The following is a 26,122-nucleotide window of genomic DNA, read 5'->3' as shown; positions in this document are numbered from 1 at the left end:
TTAAATACAATGTTTATGTTACATTTATGGCTTTGTGTTTCACCAATACAAAACATTGTGATATACAATATTATTTTTTTTTACAAGAAAATATAAGGCCTAATTTCTTATTATTTGCATGGAATAATATGCTCTAGAAAACTCAGCAAGTTAGTACAGATAGTAGAGAGTGTAGAGTTAATTCTAGGATTAATCGTCATAGAAGTTGTGCTTAGTAACCTTGAGATATAGCGTAAAAGTGGCTTAGATTTGTGCCTTCTTTGGAAAGAGAAAGATTTACCACAACTGCTTGAAATTGAGATGAAGAAATGAAGAACAAGGTAAAATATCTACATTACTCAGTAATACTCCAGCATTGCTGTACATATAAATGAAACAGTGTACTGTTACATTTATTTTTCCTGTTTCATTCAATTACATATTACCTTTTATGAATCACGCGTACATAAAAGAGCCCCAGATGAAATCTAATTACTGACCAGTGTTTGAAGTTCCAAAGACTACCATACCATGCTACTGGTGAAGCTAGGAGTTGAAAATTTTCGGAATGATCGAAAACCATATCACCAGGCAACTGTCTATGCAGCCAAAGGTTTGCATGTTATGGGCGACATTGTAGCACAAAATTGGCCCATATATGTAGCGGGAAGGGCAAGATAATGAGAGTGAAAGCATTAGCCGATACCTAGATAAATCACATTAATTACAGGGTATAAACACAGTAGATATTTTTTTGGAAGGAGATGTGACGAGCCTGGAAACTGCGGAAAGGTCTACCGCAGTCTGCAAACCAGTGAAAGTCCGGAATCTTGAGGGAAGTCCACCCCAATTCCCTGTGAACTGTCAGTCACAAAGCCAAGCTCTTACCAGAGTTACCACTGGATCAAGGAGTAAATAGGTGAGCACAAAACGTAGATTGGCAGAAGTAGATGCACGGCATACAGATTTAGAAGCTACTACAGAGGGAGGGGCTGCAAATTAGGCCTTTGATCCAATCTTCGGTTTTCAGGTTGAGTTCTAACATCCTGAAGTAGTAACACCTGAAGGGTGCCAGACTTCTTTAACCAGGTAGTGACAGCCGCTCCCTGTGATATGAATCTCCCAAGGTTGGTCTCTGCCAAATGGAAAGGAGCACCTATGCCACTGAGCAGCCCTTCAACGGCTCGCTTCAGTGCTCCATCACCAACAACTTTGCTGTGTTTTCCCCAACCAGTCAGAATACTGGTAAGCAATTGAAAATACAAAAGGGAGCTCGTTAGTATGATGGTGAATATTGAACTAGGGATATATAATCAGTTATTTAGTGAAGGTTTGAGGCTGAAGTTCACAATAGTTAATTCATAATAATATACTTGATATACAATTCCTAAACACTATTAATTTTTTTATCATTTAAACTATATACTGTCACTGTGTTTCAATTTTCTCTGACATAGTAACAGTTCTGTTGATTTACACAAAGCCACCAATAATCAAAGCATTTCAAACATTCAATTTTTATCACGAATACTGCATTGGTTTAATTTTTACAAAAATCCATCAATTCCATCGACAAGACATCTGCAAACTGCTCATAATAAAGTTACCTAATCTCTTATTATTAAGAGTTATACTTATGAGTCTTCTATCTTTATTTTTTAATTTTTTGGACAATACTTGTATTAATTATTAAACAAAAGGGTGATGAGATGGAAATACTTGCTAGAGGCTTGTGTATGATACAAAAATAATAAATATGGAGAAAGCTTAAAGAAGATTGGGAAAAAAAAAAAAAAAAAATAGAAAATCACTTCTACTTACCTCAACAGCTTTGGCAGCTCATGTCCTTCCAAAACAACAGAGCGAATGTTTAGCAACCAAGCATGTACCATGGCCCGAGCAGCGCCAGAGGACATCAAGTGTAAATCCAAGCAAGATGTGGACCACACATTTTCCCACACATTCCTATTCTTTCCTTCAAGCACAACTAGCTGAGCTCCTCGTTTCTGAGGATACAATGAAGGTTAACAAAAGAAAATATCAGATGTTTATTCAATAAATCACTATCAGACAAGAAATTTTGTATTAGTTGTGGAATTACTGATAATAATTATCATGCAAGACTGATAATTATTGGGAGATTATGCATGTTGATATGAAAATCTTTCATGACTCATACCTTGTGTTAAACACCACAAATAATAGAAACTGGATAAATGGTAACCTCTCACGCTGCATAACATGGGACTCACCATTTCAGTTTAAAGTATCACTGCCAAGATTGGATACGTACAGATTGATTGGATAACAATGGTAAAGAAGACGAGGGAAGGGACAAGTGAGCTTGTGTTTATTCTCTAAATTCCCCCAACTTGGAAGGGTTTCATTCTTTAAAAGGGAGAGGGGAAAGGGAAAAGGACCATTCCTTCCTCCCCCCCCCCCCCCCCCTCTTCTCCCAATCTGCATTTCTTTGACAGAAAATGAATCCATCATTCTCACTTCCATCCATTTGTCTTCAAATCCTCTTATCGAACTCATATTTAAACAGAAGTACAACTACAATACATAAACATGAAAGACACCGATTTCGGCTCAAAACATGGAGACTTCGGAAAAAAACTCTTGAACAACAGATAGACACCTCGACAAGTATTCATATTACATAATTGTTGACGACCAGCATCAAGATTTTCTGGTTGTGGTAATATTAATATCAATGTTGAGAAGGCTCTACAGTCACGCCCATCATTCAATACCACAAAAGGGTAGCATAAGTTACCCAAAAATAAATAAATAAATAAATAAAAGAAAAAGAAAAAAGTCAGAGGCAGAAGGGAGGGTGGGGGACCAACACCAGAGATCTAAATGTGTAGAGAAAATAGAAGACATTGACTCCTTAGCATTCCCCTTTATCTGTAAATGCCAATATATACCTACAACCTACCTTTCCACAAGAATTAAGGGTGGTCAAAACCAAAGAAGTTGCTACCATGAAAACTACAAAGGCAAACAAGAACGCTGTTCTAAATCCCGTAAGTAATTTGTTTGCACAAACAAATGTAATCCTCCCTCTTTCCTAGCAATTTAAATGAATTTAAGAACATGCATAGTGAGTTGAGTTGAACTTACTTGACCAAAGTGCCATAACACATCAGTTAGAGCATTATAGAAGGCAGATGCAGTTGAAATATCCAACTGCTTAACTTCATCAAACAAGGAGAGTGCTTGAATCCAGATTGTATCCCTGGAACCTGTCAGTAGTCCATGTGCAACACCATAGACTCGATCATCAAACAGGCGGAGTTCTTCCAATAACATAGAGGCATCTTCCAGTGAGTTACAACGGCTGCAGGTTCCATTCATCAACTTGGTTAACCTTATGACCATAAATTAAAGGTCTATGACCAGTAAGGCAAGATGTAGCACAAACTTATATAAAATCCAAGCTACAAATGCCAAGAGTATCCTTCACTGTGTATAGGAAACAGCTTCATCTAGACCAAAACCACAAAACTCTCTTCATCAGAGATATAAATCCTCATTTTTATTGAGGGTGTCAAAGGAAACTCTTTAGACAAAGAAGTTTATACTGCAGGAATCAAGACAAAAATGATACTTGCTGACAGCCTAAATAGAAGAGAATATAACTACTATCTGGTATCTAAACCTCTATAAAAACATTAGTATCAATGTATCATGGTAACCTTTTAAGTGAACATGAAGTTGAAAGTATACACTTTGTTCAGAGGGTTTGTGAGGAATAGACCAATACGATAGCAAATCGAGCAACAAAATATCGGAAGAGAATAAAATGCTCTTTTCAAGAAGTGGTGCAATAATTAACCTGGCCCCTTTCCCAAATCCCAAGCAATGTAGAGATATAACAAAATGTTACCTTGTCAGTTCAATTGTTAAAATGCAACTTACCCTATAGTCATATTCACCTCAAAGTTTCATTCATGTACTAAAATAATAGACAAATTTCAGTGAAATAGAGGATGTACCTGCAAGCATTTAGAATAGCTGAAAAGGTCACCACATTCGGCTTTATCTCAAGCTCATGCATCTTCTGGAAGAGTCCTAAGATGCACAGGAGCTCTTGGCTGCTCTCATTAAATTCTTTGGAATTACGAGACTTATCAACTGCTAGCTGCCCAAAGATCTTCATGACTCTATTATGCTCACTGCCTTCAAGATTGCGTGCAGCAGAATTACATGTCAATATCATTGATGTATTACCCCCTGACTTCTCATCCACTGGAACAATAGCATCAACCAAGTAATCCACTGCGGCAGATCGACCAAAGGCATCAATTATAGTGTTGTATGTGACTACATTTGGTCGGATTCCTTCCTTTGTCATCTCATCGAGCAAAAGCACAGCTGATTTCACAAACCCATTTTTGCACAAAGTATCAATAAGGCCACTGTAAAGAACAACATCAGCCTTCAAACCGGCTTGTTTAAACTCTTTAAAAACCTCCAATGCCTCCCTATATAAACCCCCTTTAGAATATACATCAATCAGAGTAGAGTACGTCAGAACATTGGGTAAAACACGTACTTTTTTCATCTGGTCAAACACTTGTCTAACTTCATCGTACTTGCCTTGTTTACCAAATCCACCCAACAATGCATTATAAGTTACCACATCCTTTCTAATGCCACAGCTCTCCATCTCCTTGCAAACATTGAGAGCATCCTTGAACCTACCTAGCTTTAAAAAGATAGACAACAAGGCATTGTAACAAACTCTATCTAAAGCAATTCCCGCACACTTCATCTCCTCGAACATACCTAGTGCATCCTCTAGCCTACCGGCTTTAGCAAACCCGTCAATCACAGTACTATAAGTAACTACATTAGGAATGATATTCTTGGCCGTCATTTCGGACATAATATCAAAAGCCAAATCCATCTTCCCTACCTTACAAATCACATCCAACAAGGTATTATAAGTAAACACATCTTGATCAATCCCTCTAATTCCCATCTCACTAACCAACCTCATAGCCTCTTTCCACAAACCCCCTTTGCAAACAGCAAGCATTGAATTGAATGTAATTCGATCAGGGTCAACCCCATTACTCAACATATCATCATAAATATCATTGACAACCTCAAATTTAACCCCAGCTTTCGCACAAGAATCAATAACAGCATTATAAGACACCAAATTAGGCCTCAACCCTTGAGTTTTCATCATCTCAAAAACCCCAATTGCCTCCTTACACAACCCACTTCTTCCATAAGCACTAATTAAAGCAGAATAAGTATAAACAGTATTACCATAACCCCCATTAACAGCATTATCAAACACAAACCTAGCTGAATCAACATTCCCTAATCTACCCATTACACTAATCATAGTACTAGCCAATTTACCTCTTTCACTTACCTTCCTCTCTCTTTGAACAGCAAATTCATAGCAAGCAACAGCTTTGGAACTTTCGCCTCGATTTCCGAGCTCTCGAAGAAGAAAGCAGTAATCCTCAGAGCCAGAAAGCCGCCCTTCAAACCCCATCAAAATAACCTGAAATTGAACCTCATCAATGGCGGCGGCTGATTGAGCAAGAACATCCTCAGCAACAGGGGAATGTCGGGTAGAAAGATTCGATCTTTGGCGATTAAAATGGAGCTTGGACACAAAACGGGTGGATTTCTTGCCGGAAAAATCAGGGGAAAGGTGGGTTTTTTTGGGGGTGGGAAGAGGAGAGAGAAAGGTGGGAGCTTTAGAGAGAGAATTGGAAGGAAGAGGAGAAGCAGAGACTTTGTGGGAAGTGAAACGACGAGGAAGATGAGGAGGGTGTTGTTGATTATGTTGAAGGGTTTTGTGGGAAGAATTGGTTGAAATTTGGTGGGGTTTTGAAGGTGCAGTAATGGAGCAATGAGGTGGTGTGGAAGACGCCATTTTTAGGAGAGAGAAAGTTGAAGAAGAAGAAGAAGAAGAAGATAAGAAAGCCAGAAAGAGAGAGAAAATATGGAGAGGAGAGAGAAAATGAGGTGATGTGAGGTGAGAAAGAGAGTCAACAGAGTAGGAAGCTGACTCGCTGAGTTGAGCTCAAAACTCACTAACTCACTTCTTCGGCTATCCTTTGGATTTGTTAGGTTAGTTCAGACATTCATGGTCAAAGTGAAACCCAATGTTTTTTTTTTATTTTTTTATTTTTTATTTTTTATTTATACTCCGTATTTTTATTATTTTATTTTTTTGTGTATTTGAGTGGAAGTATTGCATTTTGCTGCCTAGGTTAACATTTTTTTGTTTTTTTTTTAAATTTTTTTTTTTGGTGTATACTGTATATAAACACTCCATTTAGGTCATTAGGTATTTAGGTGTCTTTCACCTATAAAAAATTGACGTATTTGACTTCTTTTATTATTCGTACTACGTATATGAAATTTATTGTTAGATAGATATTATTTTGACTTTTTGAGACATTGAGTAATTTTTTGGTCTATTAAAGGTCAAAATGATCCCTAGATTTTTAACTAGTATTTCTTGTCATGAAATAACAATTAGCCAAACAACCCGTAAAGACACAAATGTCAAGACTTTTTGGCATGCAAAATGAGAAATTAGACCTTTTGCCAATTTTAACCCTAAATTGGACGTTAAAAGTCAAAATGACTTCCAAAAACTTTAATGAGTGTAATTTTCAACCCGAAAATAACAAGCATGTAAACCATGACATTTATTAGCATACAAAACAATACATTTCTAGATTTGTTTATGCTAATTTTGATCTAAAATAAAAAAAAAATTAAGGGCTCAATAGAGCCTAAAACTTAAATACGAGTAATTTTTTTCCCCTCACAAATTGAGAAATTATCAAAAAGGGTATTTTTTTTTAATTTATTTTATTAACATCATGCCGCATATTGAGCAACATCATGTGTGATCTTATTGAATTTGTCTCACTGTACATTTATACATTATATTAATCTCAAGTTTTTATGATGTTTACGTGTATAGAAATAGAAATATACTTCGTCAATTGATGTACTACGTATACAATTATACAAAGTGCCCCAATACGAGAAGTTATATTTAATGCATTTTTTGTGTGGTCGGCTGACAGACACCAAGACACTTATTGGGTAACCCCGATCGAGTAACCTTTAACCGACCGACTAACCCTTGACTAAGTAACTCTAAATCAATACGCGACCGAGTAACCTTCTACTAAGTAACTCCAAAATAATACGCAAATCGAATAACCCTTTCAAACCGACCGACTAACCCTTGACTAAGTAACTCTAAATCAATACGCGACCGAATAACCTTCGACTAAGTAACTCCAAATCAATACGCAAATCGAATAACCACATTCTTGATTCTTATTCCTTCCATTCTTCATTGCAGTATCAATTCAACTAGACTCTCCCTTCCCTTGTCAATGGCTTCGGACGCCACCAAACAACGCCGCCAACCACCATCGGCGGCGCCACCGCGAACCCTAGACGTCCGTAAGTACGCCGATTCACGCGCCACTGAGTTGGAATCGCTCCACTCAATCGTCTCCAATCGCCTCAACAACGACTTCCGTTCTCAGCGTAACAAGCGCCGCCGTACCACCGGATTCGACTCCAAGCGCCGCCGGAAACCCCGGAATTCCGGCAATGCGGTCAAAGATTTTGAAAAGGAGGAGAATGAGAAGAAGTTGCCGCGAAGAGTTCGTAGGAGGATTGAGTTGACGAAGAAGAATCCAGAAGTAGGGTTTAGTGCTTCGGGAGATGGGACTAAGAGGTTGAGAACTCATGTTTGGCATGCTAAGCGGTTTACGATGGACAAGTTTTGGGGATTTTATCTTCCTGTTGGATTGCATGGAAGGTGTTCGACGAAATGCCCTCTGTTTTTCTCCTTTTGTGTTTGTTAATTGTTGTTGATTTTGTTGTTGTTTGAATCATAGTGAACTTATGAATTATACAGGCTTATTGATGGAAAAATCAGGTCAAGCCATCTAAAAAGCTGATTTTTTTAGAACTTACTAGCTCTGTGTTAATGAACTTTTTCTTGAACTAAATTGTTGCTAAGCATTACTTAGTTCTTTTGAGTGTGGTCCACGGGCTTGTGGTGTGGGTTTTGTTCTGTTTCTATTGGTTGCAAAGGTTTTTGGTTGTGGTTTGATAGCAAAGTCAGCTTGAAGCAAATATTTGGTAGTAGTCAGCTAGACTGCATTGCCTGATTTGTGAATTTGTAATGGGATAGGTGGTTTAGTACTTAATTGACCTCTAACTGGGGTAGAAATGAATTAGTTCATGGGTTTTTAATCCAATTGCCTCAAAAGGTTAGAACTTGATTGTGGTTGTGCATTGAGTTATATCTAATACTTCATAGTTTGAAATGGATCGTAATGTGTTTGTGAGGTAGGAAGTCAAGTTCTTGCAGCATGTAAAGCAACCAACTTGATCTGTCTTTTGGTTTTTGAGTAACTTAATGGAAGAAGTGGAGGGATTTTTTGAATTTAATGGACTCAGAAATATGAGTTACTTTGTATGATATTATCAAGTTTACTAGTTAAAGCTTCAAATTGTCAAAATTTGCATGATTTGGTTAGCTAGGATATTTGGTGGCATGCTTTGCTGCGTTGATATTGTGCACATTTATTATAGGTACTTTGGTTCTTTAAAATACCATGTGTTTGCTGTATAGAAGTACTTCGTAGAAGTTTGTGCTAATAAGAAATCTATTTGAGAAATTGTATTAGTATCTTGGAGCTCTAAATTGATTATTATGTGATGCAGTGGAAAGGGATCAAGAGCTCTTTTAAAGTGGTACAAACAAGGGGCTGTTGTGCATGATGCAAGCTACTACAGTGCTGTTCAGTTGGAGGGTTCAGAGGCAGGCATTTCTCATTTCCTTTTGACCTGAAATAATTAACGTCTATGTATTTATGTCATTTGAATGAGTAATGAACAAAATGAAGTTCTTAGTATAGTGTTCAGCTATTGGCTGTGATTCCTAATGGGAAATTGAAAGGAATAGCTAAGTAGAGATGAATATTTCTTACTCTTAGATAGTGCTCCTTGTTTTTTTTGGGTGTCCAAATGAGCTGCTAGGGCATTACAAATTACACATGGGGTTAGGGTGATTTGTACTTGCATGTGTAATTTGTACTTGTGACTTCATACCTAAGCCCTCAATCTTTGCCACTAGGCCAAGGCCTCATTGGTAACTAGTGCTCTTTGTAGTAGTAGCAGAATAATGCTCATATTTATCACTCTATCAGACTATCACATCTTTTTGAACCACATAGCTCTATATGAACTAAATCTTAAGTGAATCATTGCCCGCTGAGTGATACAACTGCCAACCTTTTCAGCTTAGGCTTTATATTCACAAATCTACCTAATAATAGTACAATAATTTTCCAGGAAGCATTGTCATCGATTCTAAGCATGTTACTGGTTCCCTCCATGATTGATCATTCTGAAGACATTTGCCAACGCTTACTTTCTGGGGATATATATGGACGTGCGATGGTTGGTATGCTTTAATTACTTAAGGTTAGCATAGAATATTGTGATATTGGTTTTGATTGGCCTGTCACCTCTGCAGCTTCACCATGCCAGGCAGGATGGTTTTGATGCCATTTGCCCTGTGACCTTTATGTGGCGGCCATTGCATCAGCATAGCAATGTTGCCAAAAAGGATAAGGAAGCTGATGAGAATATGGAGACTGAATCAAGTTTTCAATTACGTCAGCTTTGGATATGGATGCATCCCTCAGCTTTTCGTGAAGGACTTGATTGTCTAAAACTCGCTTGTCAAAAGATGGTAACTCCCTGGCGACACCTTTTAATTTTCAGTCAGAAATATCCTTTCTGTTTAATCTTGATTTTGCTCATCCTTCAGTAAATATTCTGTTACTTTTTTTTTTTTGAAAAATAATTCTGTTACTTATAAAAGATCCTGATGTGTGATTATGAGGAGTTATGTCTGATTTTCCTCCCAGAAAATTTTGGATGAATGATTGGACATTTAGACGTCCAAGTATCAGGTTTAACGACTTAGGAATATTTCTCAAGTTTCCATTCATGTGATTTTCTGATATAAATTGCTTACTTTACTCAGACTTGTAAGATATCTTAAGCTGTTTATAGACGAATGAAACAGGCAATATGATTGGTTGTGTGCCCCTTGATGGACAACTTGCAAAATTAGAAGTCATGGGATCTCGAGCATTCCGACTTCTACAAAAAATATTGCATCCTATTTCTCTGTAAGTCATTTGTTGTTGGTGTTTCAGTTTTGACCTGATTTTGCTAGTACTGATGAATATATATGGCCCTTGTTACTGGCAGTTTGGTGGAGGATTCTTTTGAGTTAAACACTGGTTCAGCAACAGCTTATACAAATGGATGTGAAATTCAGCCTAGGAACTACCTTGAAAATGAAGATTGTTTTTCTTCTGGTGCAGCAGTATTACTTACTGTTATCGATCCACGTTCCTCATGTCACAAAAAGTCTTTGGCCGCTCCAGCTGCAAATTTAGCCAATGAACAATTTGGCTCAATGGAAGATAAAAGTGAAGAAAACTATGTAGGAAACCTGCCAATGAAGGAAGAGGTATTTTCTACCCTGCAGTCAAAATATGACAGCAATGCCTCTTTATCTAACTGCAAGGACTTGTGGGATGCCAGTAATGGGATTCATCCACCTGTGGAAGAGCATAAACTCTGTTTGGAGAAGCATCAAAAGTCTTTGGATTTCTTTCGCCTGAAGGATACATCTTCAACAAAATTTGCTTCTGCTGACGGTTACTTCTCAAGATTTTGTCCAATTCTGTTACTGAGAAATGCCAACGAGGCAGACCACTTTACTGGGTATCTCCTCTTGCCTGGATGTTTGTTTTTGTAACCGATGTTTTGATAGTACTTCACAGTGTACAATCCCCATACTTGAGTTTATCTTATCTTCAGACTTGTAGAGTGGGTGGGTGGGGGTTGGGGCCTGGGGGGGGGGATTGGGGGTGAAGAGAAGGAGAGATCAGTCTATTATAGTGGAGGGCATTGGTTGGAGTGCAGAAGAGGGGAAGATCTGATGATTAGGGACTGATAAGTCTATTTTAGTGGGGGGCATTGCAGATTGTACTACATGATAAGCCCAGAAATATTCTTATTACCTCAATGGGCTTGTCACCTCATCTAACAACCTAGTCTAGGTTGAAATAGAGGGTAATGTTCTGTTTTAAAATGTGGTTTCTGTGTGGTTTGTCGTTATGGTTTGTTTGATTGCTACTTTGACTCACAACAGGCAATTGTGCTTGGTATCTGATCACTTACATAGCTACCACTTCTAGTACAAGTTGGCTTTCTATTTTCAGCTCTATAACTGATAGATTTTCTTAGGCTTGACAAAATTATTTTGCCTTTGTTGGTATACCTAACAATGTCCCACTTTCACTCTTCTTTCAGATGGTCTATTATACTCCCTATTAGTTGGGTTAAGGCTTTCTGGATTCCGCTGGTTTCTGGTGGTGCTCATGCCATTGGTTTAAGAGAGAAGCATTGGATTGCTTGTGATGTATGTGCATCTCTATCCACTTTACCTCTCGATGGGAAGTTCCATCGTTTGTTTTATAACTCTAGCCTTCTATCTTGCAGGTTGGCTTGCCTTGTTTTCCGTCAGATTTCCCTGATTGCAATGCATATTCTCGTTCAACGGAAATAAAGGCCTCAGCAGTTGACGAAACTTTGGAAAAGTGTCCGCCTGCTACAAGACCTTTTGAAATTCCTATACAACTTCCTTGGAACAGCAAATGGTTTTCTTCAAGCAGAGGAGCTGGAGAGGGTAACGGAATGGATTGTTCTAGCAATGTAACCCGTTCAGCAGATCCAGTTGGCAAGCTTAGTGATAATTTGCTTGTTAGTGATGGTGGTTATTCTAAAGTATTAGTAGCTAGGACTTCCAGAATGCTGATTTCTATCATGAAAGAATTATCTTGTGATAATTTGCTGTTGTTCCCCAAGGGGCAAGATAGACCGACTTTATCACATTTAATGATGAAAGAAGCCAAGATCAGTGCCTCAAACCTGGCACCCTTGACGTGTGACAGGAGATTGTGTTATCTCCGAGTTGTCTTACATGCTTTCAAGGAAGGTGTTTTTGATGAGGGAGCAGTTGTTTGTGCTCCTTGTTTATCAGATATAACATTGTTAAAATCCAGGTAATTACTCATTGTTCTCGGCCTTGAATTTTGCTTATAATCTCCTTGTATTCTTCTGTTTCAGTTTATTGTTTTGAAAATATGTTTAAGTGGTCCATCAAGGTTCTTGCAACAAATTCACGCTTAAATGATGCTTTATATATAGTGGATGTTAATTGGTCAAGATGGATTGGCTCTTCTTTTAGTTTTGTGTCCTTTGTTATTCATGGTGTGAATATGAATCTTACAGACCAGAAGATAACGAGGGCCTCCAAGTGCCTCATGCTTTTGTTGGCTCATACTTAAAAAAATTACCTTCCGGCAAGTGGGATTTCCAGATGCCCATGGACCCTGCTGCTAGGGAAGCTTATAGGCCACCAATAGGCTTTGTTACCTCCGGATTTGTTCGAGGAAGGTACATACTTCTTCTCTTTGCTACTTAATGTTATGGCTTAGTTTTTCATTTGTTTAGCAATCACAGATTTGTTGTGTGCTGTAGTCTCTAGAGTAAGCTGAGTAGGAGCTGTCTAATTCACCCTATTTCATACAGTATATGAAACTTATTCTATGTTTGTTGTGGAAAGATTGTTGATTAGATGACTTTGCTTGATATCTACAATGTTTTTAGCTTTTTACATATATGAACATGCAGCAAGAAACCAGGAGCTGTGGCTTTCTGTGAAGCTGTGCTACTTGCTCATCTTAGATATGAACAGTGGAGTTGGGTGCCTGCAAAAAAGAGGAGGAAGGAGATATTTGTCTTGGTCAGAAATTTGAGATCTACAGCATATAGACTTGCTCTTGCTACCATTGTATTGGAAAGACAAGAAGAAGACGTGGAATCCCTATGATTTTTGCCTTCATGCTTTAATTCTGGTGCAACTTTCAACTGAGCAACGAGTTCCAGGCTCTCAGCTTTAGAATTTAAGCTGTGCTACTGGATTTCAATTGTGAATGGAAATATTTTTTCTTCTCATTTTCACAAATTTCTTTCAAGTGAGATGGTCGAGATATACACATAGACTAGAGGGAAGTGAGATCGAGCCAATTACGTAATTAGAAAGTATTAATTTTTTGGAACAAAGCCAATGTAACATTTTTTTTTTGAAAGCAATGTAATGTAATCAAGCAAATGATGTTATGATCTTTTATTTAAAGTCTTCATTTTATTTTTGAATAATACGGTGTTTAATATTTTGAAACATAAAAACGGGACAAATTACTAGTCATCAACATACAAGATGTAGTTAAAGACACTTCAATTGGGAACTTCAATGGGTAATCTTTACCAAGGATGAGCATTTTTACCTAAGTAATTATTAATCAACCGTGCGTTCTCTTTATTCCTGAATCAATATGAACTTGATAGATTAATCAGAAGAAATGAATTCCAACGTCTAATGTACTTATGAAAGGTGAAGAAATATAAGCTTAGTAAAGTTAAAAAACATTATTGAAAGTTGAAGAAAACGAATCCATAATCCCAACATTTAATGTACGGAGTACATATGGTGTTATACAAGGTCAAACTCTTCTTGTAGCCACAATCTAATTCTAAGAAACTTTGAAATTTCAATTGGTCAATTGATCATTGATGTAAAACGAAACTTTCCTTGGAATAAATGTACTAGTATAATCATACTCTATCATACTCTTTTAGCTTTTGAAATTTCGAATATTGAAAAATACACCCAAACCAACCAAACCCTCCAAAGTTCTCCAATTTCAGAACAAACAAATACATCCAAAATCAATTTATATTCATTCGCCAACTAATATCTTCTGTAGAGAGAGAAACTTCTCAACACAACTATTCTTCTTCTTCTCTTTTTCTTTGAGAGAGAAAGAAACATCAAACTTCTTGGCAGATTCATCATATCTGTTATTCAGATTCCAATACCCCACAAAAATTCCTCTGATTTTCGATTTGCGTATGTCTTCAAATCTCTGATTACTTCCCTAATTATGGTAAATTATCTAATTTTGATGATTTATTGACTAATTTGATCCTTTTTTTTTTCTGGGTTTGAAGAATTTTTAAGGTAGATAAATAAATATGGCAAGAATAAAGCCCCAAGCTTTGTTACAGCAAAGCAAGAAGAAGAAGGCGCCAAGTAGGATCAGTCTCACCACTATAATTTTGTTCAGCTTGATTGTTTTCATGGTTGTCTTCTTCATCTTCTCTGCGTATAGGCATTTTTCTCACAGGTATCTTTCAATTTTTATGTTTTTCTAAATATTTATTTGTTTTTTGTAATTTGGAGAATTTATACCTTTTTCAGTTAATTTTAGGTTCTGGGATTTTGAGGGAAAATAGAAAGAAACTTGATTTGGGTTGTATAATTTGGATCATTGGTTGAATATTGGTGCAAATTTTTGTTTTGGCTCAATAAAAATGTATGCTTTTTATGAGAAAGATGATTTGGGTTTGCAAAGGGAGAAAAAGTAGATTTAAGTTTGGAAAATTTGAGCTCAATTTGACTTTTTCTGTGGATTTTAGTTGAAAATCTCAATTTAGTGTTGCTTTGATTGGGGGGGAGCAATTGTGTTTGTTGTTGGGGCAGTTTTCACTCTGATCTTGGCTCAATTGAAAGAAATTTCAGCTTGAATATGCAATTCCCAATTTAGTTTCTGATTTGGAGTTTAAGTTTGGGAAGCTTCAGAAATAGCTTGCTTCTGTTTTATGGGTTTCAGTTTGATTAACATCAATCTAGAGCTGATCAACTTGGAGGAGTGCAAGTGTGTATTATATTGGTGCATTTTTTTTTTCAATCTAATTAATTTCATGAGATCTTTTTAGTAATTTACTGCATCAATGTGCTGTAATTTACAGAATTCATGATAATTTTGGGGATAGTGCATATTTTGAGAGATGTTTCTTGCTATAATAGGTTATTGACAGGATTTTCTTTTCTTTTCTTTTGTTGATAATCTCTGCTAGGTCAGTGAACCCAGATGAACCGGTACGTTATACTAGTCGTAAGGTAAAAATGTTAGTATTAATTCAGTATATTTATGCTATGTACACCACTAGTGTTGATCAATGTTCATTTTTTTTGTTCAATTGGTAACTAGTTGCCAGCTCTTGCAGACTAAGCAAGCCATCAGGTCATTTATGCAATTATGCCTCATTTCTTTTAACCTATATTTTTCCCCTATGTAATAGGTTGGTGAATTGAAGAATATTGATGTTCCAAAATATGCGGTATGTGTTGCTTTTATTTCTCTTCTTACTTGTCTCAAAGTATTTTGGTTATGATACTCCTTTGTTATATTCTTCCCCTTGTCAAGTATAATTAGTCATATTTTTCCAACCCTCATAACTAAGTATTCACCATGAATTATTAAAACTCCCATTGCAGTAGCTGTCTTCTTCTCATCCTTTCTCCACCATGACTTTAAAATGATTCTTTTGGGCCTATCTCAGAGAACACTTAATATTGTCTACTTCTATCTTGGGAAATTTGACAAGAGTTTCAGGACAACCTGAAATGGAATATGTGACTATTATTGCTGGATATAGGGAGAATCTTGTGGTTATTTGCAAGTTTCTTCCTCTATATTCCTCAGCTTGGTCTTGCTTTAGCCTCATGAAACCTTGGTTTCTTTTTACTGAGCTATTTATCTTTGTCTTATGCTAGATTATTCAAACATCAAAAGGCGCCATTGCTGTGGAACTGTTTAAGGATGGATCTCCTGAAATTGTTGATGAGTTTATCGAGTTATGGTGAGTACAAGATCAGAACTTTCAGTTACTTAGTAATTACTCTAGAGTCTGGAGTAAAATTAAGTGATTTGTTTTGTTGGCCTTCTCTGTTTATTTGACTGCTTTGATGCCTCGATCCTGTAGAGGTTAAATACATGAGACTTATAGTCTGCAATATCAAGAAGTTGATCTCAAAGTCTGCCCCTATGATGCCTAGACCACTGACTTAATTTTTTTTGTTCTGATGCTTTTTGTGAGTAATGGGACTGTGGCCTTACAATCTTTTTCTCTCTCGCCACACACACACACACACTGTCACATGAATGCATGCACTCATACACATTCACTTTCTTGTCTTTTCTTTTTCCTGTTTGGGGAAAGTGGTAGCGGGTAGAATTTTTTACTACTAGGCGTGATTTGTGTTAATTACGGTCATATCTGATGAATTTTATTTTGCAGTCAGAAAGGACATTTCAAAGGGATGCAATTTCACCGTGTGATAAAGCATTATGTGATACAGGCAGGGGATATCCACAGTATTGGACCTGCTGAACAATGGACCCTCAAGGGGAAACACTACAGCCAGCTTGATAGAAGGTATACTCGCATTAAATCCATCACTGTGTGTTTGTGGGTTTTTCGTTATTGTTGTTTTTGCACAGCTATATACAAAATGTCATTTCTATGCAGTGTTAAGCATGAGGCTTTTATGCTTGGAACCTCCAAGTCAAAGCATGATAGCAAAGGATTTGAGCTCTATATAACAACAGCACCTATTCCCGATCTAAATGAAAAAATTACTGTATTTGGAAGAGTTACTAAGGGAGAGGAGGTTGTCCAGGTAAATATTCTCTTCCAACTGATGTGTTCATCTACTTATAAGGAGACACAAATTTTCTTCTTCCCCTTTTGGTAAATGTTGTTACTTATACCTCTTGGTAATTACTTTCGACTATGTTCAGGAAATTGAGGAGGTGGACACTGATGATCATTATGTACCTAAATCCGCCATTGGCATTATGGATGTGACCCTTGAACAGAAGTTATAAACAATTTTTTTTTTCTTCCTGTTTTGAGTTCAACAGCTGTGCTCTACTGCTCTCCATTGCAGAAATTCCTTCTCCGGGGTTTTTTTAGCAGAGTCTACAGATGCAAATACTTGTGAACTTCTCAAACTTTTTCGCTGTTTGGTTGTGTTGGGGGACTTAGAAGAAATCTAGTCTGTTGTATGTTGTTCCTTTCCAACTCTGCTGAAAAAAAGTTGAACAGAAGGGATGATATATGATGATATAGTACGAGATTTTTTTTTTCTTCGGATTAGCAGTGAGATTATAGTAGCCAGTAGGATTTTGCTGTGTAGGTATCTTTGAAAAATCAGAACTTTCCGCTCTAGCTCAATGGTTCTTGATCTGTTTTGTTTTGTTTTGTTTTTTTTTTTCTTTTTTTCGTTTTTGTCAGTTCAATGTTAGTTACTGCTTCTTGAATATACTATGGCTATGGCTTGAATGAAAAATTAGCTTGTCAGATCTCCAACAAACTATGGGCTCTTGCTTTATTTGGCTCTACTACATCTTTGTATTCCATCTGATCGACGTTTTTAGGTTACAGCTGCATAAAACCCCAACGTGCAGGGACATCATGATTGCATACGAGTGTTTGTGCTATGATGCTCCCTCAAGTGAGGTCTGTGCAAGTGCTGACACTTGAGGTACACCGTACACACTACAGCTGCTGCGCAGGCCCTAATGAGATGCACACACTAGCGTACGTGTCCAAAAAACTACTGAAATTTATTGACTCGAAGCCATTCCTATACTATAATTGAATCTATCCGACTAGAAATCGGTCTAACAATTTGCTGATGGCTCTCCAAACTAATCGTGATCGAAAATTCGAGATAAATTGTGCATTGGACGAGCTTAATAATCTAACTACTAGCAGTTAACATCATAATTTATTAATGAAACTTTTTGATTTTTAATACTAAGCGAAGTACTAACAATATCAACAGAATATTCAAAAGTAAAAGTAGATTGCATTGCATTGGTAAAAATACTCCGTTATACATTGTTCTTACTAAATGTAAGCAACTCAATTCAATCGGTAAAACATAAGAACTACAAATAATCTTAAACAAACAAACAACTTGTATATATTCATCAATCACATACTACTTAAATTTTGTAAAACAAAAAACAAACGATCATGTTTGTTCCCTAACACCTCCCTACTACACACCATGATGAAACTTCTTGAGAGTTGACATGAGCTCCCACACACGATCAATCTCCTCCTCGGCTTCGGCTTCGGCCTCGGCCTCCTTGTCCTCCTCCACCGGACAACCTCCTTTTGCATCAGAGATTCTAAGATTTACATCCAACTCAAGAGACCTACCACAAGAAACTTTGTACGAAATTCGAGCAAACTCGAAAATAGTATCAATAGCATACCAATAACAATTAGGATCAACACCCATCAACGCCAACCACTCATGCACCTTCTCCAATGGTTTCTCCCCTCCATACACCGGAAACATGACATCACAATCTTCCTCGAAAACCGAAAAAATCTCCGACTTAACACCTTCTCTACTATCTTGACAATATATATTCACAACAATTTTTTGGCACTCTTCAACATTGTCCGAATACGAAACTCTCATAGGACACTTCATTAGCACGGGTTGCTCCTTCCTATGGCATTCGTCGAAAGGGCCCGAAAAATCAGAATACTCTAGAAAGACAGACATATTGAGTGACCAACCCATAGGTACTTGATAAGAAGAGCATCTAAGGATGTAATCGATGGTGTTTGGATAAAAGTCAGGAAGCAGTTCCATTTGTTTAAGCCAACCTTCTATGATATCTTCGGGATTTTTAGTATTGTTGAATGTGTGAGCACTAGTCTTGAACGTTTGTACCGTGTTGATTTCACACGGGGGTATTCCGGCTCGTTTGTCTTTGACGTGAATGATGATGGTTATGGTTTCTTCGGCGTATGGATCGTTGTTTTTGATTAGGTTATGGCTTCCTAGACTAAACTCCATACACACGGGTTCGTATTTCACCATCATTTTTGTAGAAACGAATTCGACGAGGTTGAGGTTGAAGGTTTGAGGTTGAAGGTTTAATTGAGAATACAAATTAAAATGGTGAAGGAGATATACGTACATGTATATATAACGAAAGGGGTATGAGAAGTGATTGATGAACAAGGAGCTTTATTAATTTTATCTTATAACACGGTTGGTTAAATTAGGAAACAATGTGTTTATTATTAACATATTTTGTTGCTTCATTACTTGGTAGAAAGGTATATTATTAACATTAGGAAACAAGTAGATTTTGAAGGGAATTTAAAAAGGAAATAATGTAAAATATCAACAAATAACAGATAGATAAAAGCATCGGTGTGAAATTACTTGAAGATTAATTAATTTTGATATTTAACATTCCTAGAAAGATTATACTCCGATCTTAAATATGTTAAATATTAATATTAAACATTCCTACAAAGATTATACTCCGATCTTAGGGATTAATTAATTTTAATATCCTAAGATCTTACAAAGATTTGTACTCCGAAGATTATGCTACAGGATCGATACTCAGGTATCAAATTTTGGTGTTCTACCCGGTTCACCCTTTGAGCTAATCCGGATTCGAGAATCAGTTCTGGGTGGTGGTATCAAATTTAAATATACTAACCTAATTAATTAATTTAAATTACCTAATCCATGTTTAAGATTGATAACTATTGCATATATTGATATATACCAAATAGGACTAGTAGTACGTGAGTTTTATACTGCTTGTGATTCTACGTACAAAGTACTCATATATGTATTCTACTTTAATTTATAAGACAACAATTATTTGTTAGCATATAATATATTAGTCCCATGCGATGCTCAGTTTATACCAATAAAATTTTGCTTATTTAATAGTAATGTACTCCATAAATAGTTTAAGCAAAACATATATAATAAATTGAGAGCGAGCCTTATCTTTGGAAAAAATTGGGGTAAAATGAAAGACAAGATGCTTAGTATATTTTACTCCGTAATTAGATGTTAATAAAAATCAAAACAAAAAAGTCAGCATTAGTTTAATGGTTTTGTTTCGAACTAATAAAGAGTGAAAAACCCAAACTCATACAATCAATAAAGACAATAATAATACTCGGTATGTTAGAGGAAAAAAAAAAGGTGATATATAGTTTATGAAAGAAAAAGGGATGAAATGAGAAACAGCAAATTCAAACTACGAATAGTTCACCACAACACTTAGATGAACTAAATTAAAGTAGCTCTTACAAACCAACACGAACAAATACAAAAACTTCACGATCATACTTGTAAAGAGTCGTCGCAAGAACTAGTAGAGTAGTTGAGAGGACGGAACAATTATTATTGTTGAAAAGCAAAACACATAGGACTATGGTAAAAAGACTAGGATTCCTAGACTTGATCCCATAAACACTTTCCAACGCCTCTAGACAATACCGCATCCTGATTCCTACGAAGGTGAGTTCTGGGAGTTGAGGAATTTTGAGACAAAAGAATGTAGTGATGAGCTTGTCATTTTGGAAAGTCTAATGATCAGGCACACATTACCACAACATAACATTAGTGTACTAATCTTTTCATTGGCTCGTTTTTTTGAGGAGTTTGGAAGGCTAAAAGGACTATATTCTTTCTCGATGTCTAGTCCTACAATACTCTCTACTTGTCGAGAGATTTTTAGCAAGTCTCTTAAACTTTTTTGAAGCTCATCAAAGGTTTCAACTATCTCGGTTTTAACACTGATCAACCCTACGTTAATTTCTTGTGAATGAGACATGTTTACAAGAGTTTAGGGTTAAGGGTTAGGTAAATGTGAATAGGAAAGAGTTAAATTGATTATATTATATACTGCTGCCTGCTGGTGGAAGAACTGAATAGTTTTGGAAATCAACAGTTAAAGTATTGGACTAATCAATGACTTGTGCATGCATGTGATTTCTAGCATGACTTTACAAATTCATGCATTGATTTTGATTGTAAAAATTGAAGAGATGTTTCATGTCCATTTAATTTTTTGTACATTTTTCTTTCAATTCCCACACGGTCTACAAGACTACATTGATCAACTTTAATTTGACGTTTAATATTTTGACTAAGTAATTAGTCCAATACTACTTTTTTCAATACTCTGCATTAGAGTTGCATACTCTTTCCTTGTCCCACTAGTATTGCCCCAATCTTCATATCCTTTTTAGTCGTCCCATTAATGTTGGTCCATGTCATTGTATTGGAAGAGAGAAATACGTAAGATGATAAATACACGACCCCAAACACTAATTTTGGTCCATGTCATTGTATTGGAAGAGAGAAAGACGTATGATGATAAATTCACGACCCAAAACACCTTCCGTCCCTTGAAATGACTATTAAAAAATTAATATAGATACAAATTCAGTGAGAAGGAGCTGAGGGACCCAAAACACTTAAAATAAAAGGAGCAACAAATTAAAGTACAATATACATGTATGTATTCTTAAGAGTATATTACTCGAATTTGGATTATTTTAAACGTTTTCCAAGCAACCTATATACATGTATGTATTCTTAAGGTCTAACCAATGAACTAAATGAACTCTTGGGAACCTGCTGAATATTTACTACGGAGTACTATAATTAGTACATGTACTAATTACATTATTGTCTAATTTCCAAGACAATTCTAATTAGACTTGTTTCTGTACATTTGTATTCTCCTCAACACAAATAGTTTCTAACTAAAGTATATAACAACTTTGGCCAAAATAAGGCTCTAACTATATACTTGCCAAAAAAAAAAAAAAAAAAAAAAACTCTCAAAATGTCAAGTATACACCAAATTCAGCTAGAAAAAGTAGTGGTCACAACCCATGTAATTTCTACCATGGAACAACTCGATCAAAGCCTAAGAGAATTGCTATGGCTCACTACTCAACACGAGGGCTTAAAGCGTATCATAGGACTCGATATCGAAAAACACTACAAACCAACCTCCTCCACTTCCTCTTCCTCTAGACCAGGAGGTACCGAAAAGGTTGCTACACTAATGTTATGTTGCGGAAACTCTTGCCTTATCATCCAATTACTTCACATGGACTCACTTTACGCGATTTGTTATATCTCCGAGTTCCTTCAACTGCAAGAGTTAACCTTCGTAGGTGTTAGAATTCAGCATTGCCTTGAGGCATTGGAAAGGGATTACGGAATCAAGTGTAGGACCGCGTTGGATTTGGGTCAATTACCGCGAATATTAGATAGTTACGACAAGTGCTTAGAGGGGTACACATTGATTGATTTAGCTTCTAAGGTAGCGAAAATGCACAACTTTTTGGACTTAAAGGTGGCTAGACGTATTTGTAATGGTGCTGATCTATGTGACTGGGGTGTAACGACTTTATCGTTACGACAAATTGAGGCTGCAACGTTACGTGCTTATTTATGCTTCTATGCAAGCAACTACTTGTATGATGGCTATTGCAAGCGTTTTGAATTCTGGGAGCACGATTATGATCACTATTATACGATGTCAAGATTTCAGAAATTTGTTGAATGTTTGGTCTATTGGTTTTGGCTTATGGTGTGGTTTGTTTCTATGATCTGTAGGAATTTTTATCGAATTCTCTTTGATTAGTGTTGTGATTGGTATAAGGAATTTCATCTAAGCTATGCTTGTAAGTTGAACATGGATTTTGATGTCTACTTTAGTTTAATTAGTGTTATGGTTTTTGTTTTTTTTTTTTTTTTCTATATCAGTACTTGTTGAATTTAATTTGGTTCTTTAAGTAATTCAAAGTAGATTGCAAAATGGATCGGATGAGAAACTTTCTTGTGTGTCATAGTTGATGGCTTGGATACTCAATTGATTTCTAGTTTTCAATATAACCATTTACAGAGTACTCTTCGTTGTATGCTTTCATTAAAGACTTATTTTGCTAGCCTAAAACACAATATATGAGAAGATATATCAGTTTGTAATACTACCTCTATTACGTATTATTTGCAATGATTTGACATAAAATAGAGAGAAAAAATGTCTAATCATTGCAAATAATACGTAACGGAGGTAGTACAAATTTTTTTTTTTCCTAATTAGTTTAGTGAATCTTCATCCAAAAACCCACATTCATATAATAATTGAACAAAGATGATATTGACGCTCCTAATATAATAATAAAAGGACTACACAACAACCCTGGATTTTCAACAATTTTTTGGTAGACTAGATTATTACTATTCCGTTCCTCTGTTTCTCTGTTGCAACTAAAAAGAAACAGGGGTAGAATGGAATATTACAGGAACCTATCAAAAGAGTCAGAGGTAGTGTATTGAAAAGCAATACACGCATAGGAAAGCACTCCAAGTAGCAACTTCAATCTGTTCATAAGATAATGCAGCAGCACCCCAGCTACCAATTCTGTTATGTTTGGCTGCTGCGTAAAAGTTACGCAAATGTCCAGAAAACCAAACGACAAATATTTATCCGACTTGTTAACATAGGCAACAAACTGACCCAAATCGACAGTATTCAGACACTTGATCACATAATCTCTATTCAATGCTTCAACGCATTGATTAATTCCAACATCTACAAAGGAATGTCTTAACTATTGAAGTGGATGGACAATATAGATTGCTCAAATAATGAATAAGACATAAATTGTTTTTAAAATTTTAACTGCTGGTTGGAGAGCTGAATAGTCTTGAAAATTGACCGTTCATTTTAGTGTGCTAGGAATACTAACTACGTAGCTTTGTATATGCGTTGAATCTTATATTAGTACGGAGTACAACTTTATAGATTCATGCATTGATTTGATTTAGAAATTACTCGTAAAAGATTTTTCATATACCTCACATTTACTCCACTATCTTAGAAATTGTCAATTGAAATGTTCTTATTACGATTATAATCAATTATGCACCTTTAATTTATATTTACTCCGTATATTATACGGAGATTATCCAATAAATTAAACAATAAATCCGTTGGCCTGGGTTACCTCCTAGGAATTTTCAAGAGTTAGCTTATTTAAATCCTAATTGACCGTTCTTATTCCAAAATTAATGTCACTTCTTATCACATATATTAAGAAAATCTATGACACACGTACAATTCCTTTCATCTCACAAGAATTGCCGTATCCCTCTTAAGATAGTCGAAGCATGCAAACACCTAAAGCAATGTCAAATTTAGAGCATCAGTTTGAAATAGGAGGATTAGATATCACCACCAAAGTAATCAACAAGTCCAACATGGCTGAGCTAGATCAAGGCTTAAGAGATTTGTTAGCAACAGCCCGAAAAGACGGTGCAAGCCGTACAATAGGGCTGGACATAGAGAAACGATACCTAGATAACCTAAACTCTTATATATCAGGCCGCCATATACCCATACAAGAATTCGTATCTACAATAATGTTATGTTGCGGAGACTTCTGCCTGATCATTCAGCTGTGTAATAATATGTCCTCACCCGAAGTTAGCATGGTATCTAAATTGGTTTCCAAATTCCTTGAGCTCCAAGAGTTGACATTCGTGGGTGTCGGGATCAAACACTGTATCGAGGCATTGGAGACGATTTTTGGGATTAAGTGTAGGGATGCAATGGATTTGCGCGACTTGGCAGCAATTGTTACACAGTCTAACATCTTAAGGACCTATAAACTGGTTGATTTGGCTCTTTTAGTCGGTAATCAAGTGTTTTATAAGGATGAATTATTGACTAAATGTAATGGTGCAGCTCTTAGTGATTGGAGTTGTGGTACATTATCTCGTCACCAAATTGAAGCCGCCACTTGGAGAGCTTATCTTGCCTTCTATATAGGCAACCACTTCTATGCTAGAAACTAGAAAGTATCAAAGGGGAAATTCCCTGTTTCTCATAGTGAGAAACGAATCAAACAAATAATTTGTTTCTTATGGAGGCATTTTCGTGAATAAATCAATAACTTTTACATTATTATGGGCTCCACAGTTGAATAAAGTTGTTGGTTTATTTACGAAAATAGAAACAAATTTGTTTGGGATCCTGGTATCAAAGAATCTGATATCTTTCTTTCTGGTATTTTTATTCCCTTAGGTTTTGTTTGTTTAAGCATAATGCATGAGCTCTTTAATTTCGATGTTCATGGTTAATTATCTTGCTCCATCTTGTTTAAGGCTGAATATTAATGAAGAATTTCAGTTTTCCTTAACATAGTTATGATGTTTTGGGGGGTTATACATTAAAATAGTTATGTACTTCATATGAATGTTGGACAATAATTATATAATTGTCATATAAATGTAAATTTACTCAAAGAATACGGAATTTAAACAATAGTTAACTTCAAACCAATTGAATTCATCAATTAAACTAAACCAATAATATTGACTACTAAACCTATTAACAATGAAAATTCTTATATACATCCCGGTGCAAGGTATACCAAGAATATTTCTTGCTCGTTTGATTAACGGTGCAAGTGTATTAATTAAATCATCAAATTAAATAAGTGAAACACTCGAATGTAAAAAAAATTCTTCCTAGATAATTAATATAGTACCTCCCTCGTACAAATCCTCTTCAAGTCACGGCCAATACATGTATTCTTCTCAGCCTCTTCGTCCCTGGGATGCTGCCTCGACTGCTTCGAAACATGTGTGTAAAAACTCTCGGAGGTCTTGTCTAAAGCAAGAGCATTGAAGCCTAATGATGGAAGATTTGTGCTTGGAATAGAATTGTTAGCGCCGGAAAAGGAAGCCGTGGCAGCTTGAGTGCTTGACTCACCGACCTCGTATGTCGAGATTAGGAAAACTCGTTGTTGATTAGGGATACATGGAAACGGTGAAGCCATGGTTAACTACTTTGGTTGCTTAATGAAATTTAATTGATTAAGTTTTCTAAGCCTTAGAATAATTCTTTCAATCAACCACTAAGGATATACTTATAGGATTTGCAAAAACTAATAGAGATATAATTTTTCGATTTTTTTTTAAAAAAAAAAAGAAGTCCTAAAGGACACTAAATTTCATAATTTAAGTCATACGACATCTACAGTTGACAGATAACGATAATGAAAACGAATTTAACAAAATTAAACAAGAATTAATTGGGGAAGGGCTAAGAATCCAAATACATGAATATAACAAAATCAAACTGAAATTTTGTTTATTTTTATTTATTATTGATTTATTTTAGACAAAATAAATTTAATTAGAGAAGATAAAATAAATTCAAAGAATTAGTTCGGACACTATAAAGTT

The 26,122-nt window shown here is 36.0% G+C and overlaps 4 protein-coding genes across 5 annotated transcripts; 3 read left to right on the top strand and 1 right to left on the bottom strand.

Moving 5' to 3' along the window:
* Nucleotides 1–309: 309 nt before the first annotated feature.
* LOC145605047 (pentatricopeptide repeat-containing protein GUN1, chloroplastic-like) lies at nucleotides 310–5,978 on the bottom strand. The gene is made up of 4 exons (XM_081661063.1): nucleotides 3,984–5,978; nucleotides 3,109–3,325; nucleotides 1,801–1,985; nucleotides 310–1,221 (listed from the first exon to the last, which is right to left on the bottom strand). Exons 1-4 carry the CDS (start codon nucleotides 5,888–5,890, stop codon nucleotides 957–959), a joined length of 2,574 nt encoding a protein of 857 aa, XP_081517189.1. The 5' UTR covers nucleotides 5,891–5,978; the 3' UTR covers nucleotides 310–956.
* A 1,319-nt stretch (nucleotides 5,979–7,297) lies between these two features.
* LOC145591717 (ribonucleases P/MRP protein subunit POP1-like) lies at nucleotides 7,298–13,288 on the top strand. Its single transcript, XM_081648224.1, has 10 exons — nucleotides 7,298–7,813; nucleotides 8,728–8,824; nucleotides 9,358–9,465; nucleotides 9,542–9,760; nucleotides 10,087–10,205; nucleotides 10,288–10,809; nucleotides 11,401–11,509; nucleotides 11,590–12,152; nucleotides 12,382–12,546; nucleotides 12,784–13,288. Exons 1-10 carry the CDS (start codon nucleotides 7,380–7,382, stop codon nucleotides 12,980–12,982), a joined length of 2,535 nt encoding a protein of 844 aa, XP_081504350.1. The 5' UTR covers nucleotides 7,298–7,379; the 3' UTR covers nucleotides 12,983–13,288.
* Nucleotides 13,289–13,803: 515 nt separating this feature from the next.
* Nucleotides 13,804–17,257, top strand: LOC145605031 (peptidyl-prolyl cis-trans isomerase CYP21-4-like). 2 transcript variants are annotated; one of them, XM_081661051.1, is made up of 8 exons: nucleotides 13,804–14,062; nucleotides 14,164–14,339; nucleotides 15,073–15,094; nucleotides 15,298–15,336; nucleotides 15,773–15,858; nucleotides 16,297–16,434; nucleotides 16,528–16,678; nucleotides 16,800–17,257. In XM_081661051.1, the coding sequence occupies exons 2-8, from the start codon at nucleotides 14,188–14,190 to the stop codon at nucleotides 16,884–16,886; spliced, it is 675 nt and encodes a 224-aa protein (XP_081517177.1). In that variant the 5' UTR covers nucleotides 13,804–14,062; nucleotides 14,164–14,187; the 3' UTR covers nucleotides 16,887–17,257. The 2 variants fall into 2 exon arrangements, with proteins under 2 accessions (XP_081517177.1, XP_081517169.1); XM_081661043.1 differs by having other exon boundaries at nucleotides 13,806–14,062; nucleotides 15,073–15,115.
* A 6,801-nt stretch (nucleotides 17,258–24,058) lies between these two features.
* LOC145578228 (uncharacterized) lies at nucleotides 24,059–24,727 on the top strand. The gene has a single exon (XM_081635589.1). The coding sequence runs from the start codon at nucleotides 24,059–24,061 to the stop codon at nucleotides 24,725–24,727; it is 669 nt and encodes a 222-aa protein (XP_081491715.1).
* Nucleotides 24,728–26,122: the final 1,395 nt, after the last annotated feature.

This window comes from Chenopodium album, chromosome 2 (assembly GCF_948465745.1).
Source record: "Chenopodium album chromosome 2, dcCheAlbu1.1, whole genome shotgun sequence".
NCBI classification, from domain to species: Eukaryota; Viridiplantae; Streptophyta; class Magnoliopsida; order Caryophyllales; family Amaranthaceae; genus Chenopodium; species Chenopodium album.
The sequence above is the reverse complement of the archived record's forward strand: the minus strand, read 5'-3'. Positions and strand labels throughout refer to the sequence as shown.